The 6,404-nt window shown below is 38.7% G+C and overlaps 1 protein-coding gene across 3 annotated transcripts in view; it reads left to right on the forward strand.

Annotated features, from left to right (window-relative positions):
* The window catches only part of LOC110500322 (sodium/potassium/calcium exchanger 2), a 194,415-nt gene extending 189,252 nt beyond the window's left edge, over positions 1-5,163 (forward strand). For all 3 annotated transcript variants that reach the window (XM_021577628.2, XM_021577626.2, XM_021577627.2), the window contains one exon: positions 785-5,163. In XM_021577628.2, the coding sequence (XP_021433303.1) occupies positions 785-1,034 (250 nt within the window). In that variant the 3' untranslated portion in view covers positions 1,035-5,163. The remainder of the gene's footprint in view (positions 1-784) is intronic.
* Positions 5,164-6,404: the final 1,241 nt, after the last annotated feature.

Genomic DNA, 6,404 nt, shown 5'->3' on the forward strand with positions numbered 1-6,404 from the left:
TGTGAAATATATTTTCCATAACCAAAAATCTTGTATTTTCAGCTGTTTCAAGCTGGTGTACAAAACCGAAAGTAAAAGACGCAAAAATGTCATTTTTGCACGGAAATCATATAAATAGTGCACATAGAACAGATATACCGTTCTTAGACTTGCTTTCAATGACAATGACATATTTATCTCACATTTCTATGTGAATTTGGTTGGGTTGCCCAAAAAGTTACTTTTTGCAGCTTTAAATTTTACAGTACTAATTTATTTTAATATATGTTCCTTTCACATTTTGAACATTGTTTATTATTAGATGATTCTTATTAGCATTTTTGCAGTGCTGGGGTATGTTTTTACATATTACATAGTAACAGTCTTACAGTATTACTTTGTTTTTATCCTATAAGTAGCTTTCGGTTTCATTGGGATTAATTAAAACCACACTTCACATAATTTTGATAACAATTATTACCAGATTTATGATAAATGCTTGGTAGACACCAGATACTTTATAATAGGATGTAAAAGTTAATTGAACTTAATTGAACTGTTGTATTCTCGAATTTATTCATTTGAATAAGGTTTGCCCATCGGTGGTGACATGGAAGTTCCCACTGTGGACATTTTGCCAAGGGACTTTATTCATTACAACCCAGAGGCGTCCATTCTCAGGTCTAAACTGAACAATAGCTATTATCTAGATTTATTACACAGATGTATGTGATGCTGAAAGATAAACGTTAAGTATGGCTGAAGACCATGTAACACGTGTGTCTGTTTATTTTGTGTGTTTCAGCCTGCCGTTCCCATGGCTCCTATGGTCCATTATCAACAACATGCGGCCTGTGGCGGTGAGCTCTAACGGGCTGTTCTGCGCCATTGTGCTGCTCTTTCTCATGCTCATCTTCGTCATCATCTCGATTGCTGCCTGCAAGTGGCGGATGAGCAAGCTGCTGGGCTTCATCATGTTCGTGCTCTACTTAGTTTTCCTGGTGGTCAGCGTTATGCTGGAAGACAAGATCATCGCCTGCCCTATATCCATCTGAGACCCCTCCACTCCTGCCACAAAATGTTCACTCCTTCTACAGGATACAAGAAGCATGGGGATGGGATAGAGGAAATACACAAAAAAATACTTTCAGAATAAGGGCGCGTGATTAGGCTCGGCTGATTCACTGGACGGCTAGACCTGAGCGGAAGTAGATCATATTAATAATAATAATAATCATCATCATCATCATCATCATCATCATAATGATAATAATAATAGTAACAATACAAAATAATATTATTATTTTGGGGCGGGTGGTTGGGGGTTGTAGATGGCCGGGGATGTAGTTTTTTGGGATGGGGGGTGTATTAGCCAGGTAGAGGAGCAACTATGCCGTCTTATGCATGTCACTTGTTTTACTCAGTGGACTACTCAGTGGAATACTCAGTAGATTGAGGAGGCTGAAGGAAGTACACAAGAGACTTCTGACAAAGCTGTGGTGGCTGAGCCTGGCATGAAACACCAGAGGTGCAACAATAATGCTTTCTGCTTCAGGACAGATTGTGAGAAACCTTTTTGAATAAAACTTTGGATGACACTCTTTAGCTGGTTTCACTGACTGACCGGATGACTTCACTCGACTTGTCACTCCAGTGTTTGTTGTATAGTGAGTTTGATGATGATGAAGGGATGTTGCTGATACTCCACACAATGTGTGGATTCACACAAGACTAAAATATGGTTTGGAGCCATGATTATCTCCTCTCTTGTGTACTTAGTGACAGAGCATCAAAATACGAAGCAGTCCAAGCAGTTTTGAATGCAGAGCTGGAGATAGGAACTGATTTTGGCAAATGTATCTTTTGCTTTGTCCAAAAGACTAAAGTTCAAATATTCCATCTCCCCTTCTGGATGTCATTGCTCAACATGTCTGTTCAGAAGATTCATGTATTATTTTTGGATCGACACTATAGCTCTAATTACTAAAATAGTAGTAGCCCAGTTGTACTGTAGCAGTAACATGTACTCTAGGTGTTGGATCTTGCCTCTTCCTGGGTCCTGATAGGCCTACTTATGATCTTATCCACTTCTCCACCCGCCATTGGACATAAGAGTTCATATTGTACAGAGCTTGCCATGCTTCACACACCAATTGGAAATGTAAACTCTACTGGAAATGTTTAACTTGAAACCCAATTCAATCAATTGCAGATAAATGAAAAAACATAACATAATTGACTCAATGTTTAAGCTGGAATATAAGGACAGATGTGGTTGCACATCAATATACAAAGACTACAGATACGATTAAAAATTGAGATAAGCGAATGAAACTGATACTTTTGTATGAATAATTTTTTCTGATCTCAATTTGGAATAACGCCAAGAGATTGGGGTTGTGTCCATTTTCAAACATTTAACAACTCTGACACACAGGTGTAAAAATTCAGAGTAAAACCACAGGGTAGTTTTAAAAAAATCTGCACTTGATTATATTGGCCTTATCTGCAGCCTCTCAAAATATATATTAGCTTCCAATATTCTTCACTCTGAATAAACAAAGCATGTGTAGACTCCGATAGGACACTCATAACCAATATGTAAAGTCAAAATACGGTAGTAGATAAGATAACTGGCACTTGATGTTTGAAATAGTCATAAAATGCTATACTTAGATTAGTGAATGTTTAGCACACTCTTGAAATTAAGACTTTAATATGCAGGCTCCTAGAGAAGTTTAGAGGAGCAGTAAAATGCATGACACATTTTCTTGTTATACCTGCCAGAATAATCACTACCCAAAAAATTATGAATTCTCAAATATTTAGCATTTCAATATTTCTTTGACGCAAGAGTGTTTGGCTTCTATGTACAAAACTACAACAATATGTATGGTTAATGTCTATCAACCTTGTGCAATTTATTTTCAATTGAAGGGTGCTTTTGTCTGCATGTGGGAAGTCTGTATACTCTGCCATGTAAAAATGGACATTTGATTAACAAAAAGTTATACAGTAATAACAAATGAATGGAGGTTACCAGTATTTTGCAGCAAATGGAAACTTATTATAGAAATCTATAATTATCTATATAGTCAGCAAATCTCATGCAGTCATTTTCACAGTCACCCATAAACTACAGTACATGGAACATTGACATCACAAAACTAACAGCAATATACTGTATACTGTATGTCAGGGTTGGGGTCAATTCTGATTTAAAAAAATGTTTTAAAGGAGAGTGGAATTCCATTATCCATAAGTATCTTCTGAATCTTTATTTAGAAATTGAAGAATTAGATAGGGAACACAGGCAAGGAGGAGGGAAGTCAGCAAGGTTAAGGGGGGAGGGGGGGGGGGTTAAATCAGTGACCGTCAGGATTGTACATGTGTGCTTTCTGCTTTCTGCGAGTATTACCATTGGACCACACAGTCCAATTCAATTCCAGAATTGTATTGGCCACACCCCACAGGAAGAAGAATTTGAATTGAATTAAGTGGAATTGAATTGAATAAAATTCTATGAAATTCAAATGGAAATGTAATTTAATTAAATCCAGAAATTCAGAATCGGCCCAAACCCTGGTATGTGTCATTAATAATTGCATTTCCATCCATTTGACTGCTGTACTTGTCGTGACATCTATCGTGACCTCTATACCTATACATTTAAAAACGATTTCTCCTGAAATCCTCCAAAATGTCTCCACGTGGCTCACTTTCAGACATCTAAACTGGCCAGACACACCTGCATTACCTCAGTTCTCTCTCTGTATATTAGCAAGAATTGACTGTAAAATATGAATAACTAAATAATGTGAATGTATGAGGAAAAGTGCATGTGAGGAATTTGGGCTGGTTACCCATGGGCGGCACACATGAAGTGGAATTATGTACTGTACGTTAACCTTATGCATAACGCAAAATACGTAGAAAATACATGTAAATAGAAAATATGCCTTTATAAGATTCCTTACTTGAACCAATCTAGAACAAAACTCCTTGGTTCAGGTTTGTATTGTGTTAAAAAATAGTATTTAATGTTTCAGTGGTAAGAAAACTTTTATCTTTCAGAATATTGATATAGTAAGCTTGTTCTCATATTATCATAGTATTTTTTTTTAAACAATCAAATATGAAGTCACCCTCAACACTTCAAGGATTCAGTAATATCATGATTGATTGGTTGGATACTTCACCTGTGTGTACACCACGTTTGTGTATTGTTTTGCTAGTATAAAAAATTAGGGCTTTAGATACCACATTGCCTCCTGATATTTATTTGTCTATTACCACTACTATTTATACCACTACTATTACCACTATTTTTTTTCCTTTTACCTCTACCTGTCTTTAAAGTGTAGGTGCAAAAGTCAAGGGGCAGATTGGGCTGTCACTGCCAAGGAACCATTTCTTCTTCCCTGCACGCATGCACACACATGAAAACACAAGTTAGAAAGCTAAGACATAAGTTGTGAGCATCCCCTCATTCACATTTAGATAACAAGATAACAGATGTTTTCCACACACACCTTTTTTTAAATCTTCGCTATATAGTGCCCATTGCCTTATCCTGTAGTACGATCCAGAGAAAAGGAGAACTGTGTTTGTGTGGCTAAAATACAGTACATGAATGTGTCAGGCATATTCTGTCATTGAATCCCTCCTACCCACACTCTCATTAGTCTTACCTCACCAAACCACTTGTTCTTAACCTTTTTCTCTTAGGTAGGGGTTGATTTCTTGAGATCAAACTTCCCCAACCTTAGTGAAACTGCCATTTCATAGTGCACTTGTACTTTTCATTCAGCCTCACTTTTCCAGATTCCCTCGGTGACATTTATGTCTGGTGTCGAAGGTACTGTCAAATAATATCCTATGAGCAGAGGCACTGTTTCCAAAGTTACATGGTATATTGTGTGCAAGCAAGAATGCAAAAAATGCAAAAACAACCAGTTTAGCATGTGAGACTGACATTGATTGCAGATTATAGGGTGAGTCAAACACTAATACACATTTTTAACTGTAAATGTTTTTATTTTATTGGTGTTAATGTAAGATTTATTTAAGGTGTACATATATACAGACAATTAACCATATAATCTAGATGTGTAAAACCACTATGTAAAATTACTGTAAAACACAAAGTATCTAATACAATGAATAAAGGTAACAAGGAAATTATTCAAACTTGAACTTTTGTTTTATTTTCCATTATGTTAAAGCTGCAGTCTGGGATTAGAAAAACAACAGAACTGCCACCCTGCCACTTGTTTTGGTAAACAGCTGAGGGATAGGGCTGCAGAAATATAACCACTCAAAGTTCATAAATGGGTCCCTAGAGATGGTCTGGCGGTTAAGGCATACGGCATACGGCATATGACAGATCCCCCTGCGCATCCCGGAGCATGTGACAAAGTCAATGGTACAAAGCCAAAGATATTGATCTGTTTTAAGCAATCAATCTTATGTCATCGTGATGACTATAAATCAAATCAAATGTATTTATATAGCCCTTCGTACATCAGCTGATATCTCAAAGTGCTGTACAGAAACCCAGCCTCAAACCCCAAACAGCAAGCAATGCAGGTGTAGAAGCCCGGTGGCTAGGAAAAACTCCCTAGAAAGGCCAAAACCTAAGAAGAAACCTATAGAGGAACCAGGCTATGTGGGGTGGCCAGTCCTCTTCTGGCTGTGCCAGGTGGAGATTATAACAGAACATGGCCAAGATGTTCAAATATTCATAAATGACCAGCATGGTCCAATAATAATAAGGCAGAACAGTTGAAACTGGAGCAGCAGCATGGCCAGGTGGACTGGGGACAGCAAGGAGTCATCATGTCAGGTAGTCCTGAGCCCATAGTCCTAGGGCTCAGGTCCTCAGAGAGAGAGAGAAAGAAAGAGAGAAAGAGAGAATTAGAGAGAGCACACTTAAATTCACACAGGACACCGAATAGGACAGGAGAAGTACTCCAGATATAACAAACTGACCCTAGCCCCCCGACACATAAACTACTGCAGCATAAATACTGGAGGCTGAGACAGGAGGGGTTTCAGGAGACACTTTGGCCCCATCCGAGGACACAGGGCCTTCCCACAGGAAGGATATAACCCCACCCACTTTGCCAAAGCACAGCCCCCACACCACTAGAAGGATATCTTCAACCACCAATTTACCATCCTGAGACAAGGCTGAGTATAGCCCACAAAGATCTCCGCCACGGCACAACCCAAAGGGGGGACGCCAACCCAGACAGAATGATCACATCAGTGACTCAACCCACTCAGGTGACGCATCCCTCCCAGGGACGGTATGAGAGATCCCCAGTAAGCCAGTGACTCAGCCCGTGTAATTGGGTTAGAGACAGAGAATACCAGTGGAAAGAGGGGAACCGGCCAGGCAGAGACAGCAAGGGCGGTTCGTT

This window comes from Oncorhynchus mykiss, chromosome 21, assembly GCF_013265735.2.
Source record: "Oncorhynchus mykiss isolate Arlee chromosome 21, USDA_OmykA_1.1, whole genome shotgun sequence".
NCBI classification, from domain to species: Eukaryota; Metazoa; Chordata; class Actinopteri; order Salmoniformes; family Salmonidae; genus Oncorhynchus; species Oncorhynchus mykiss.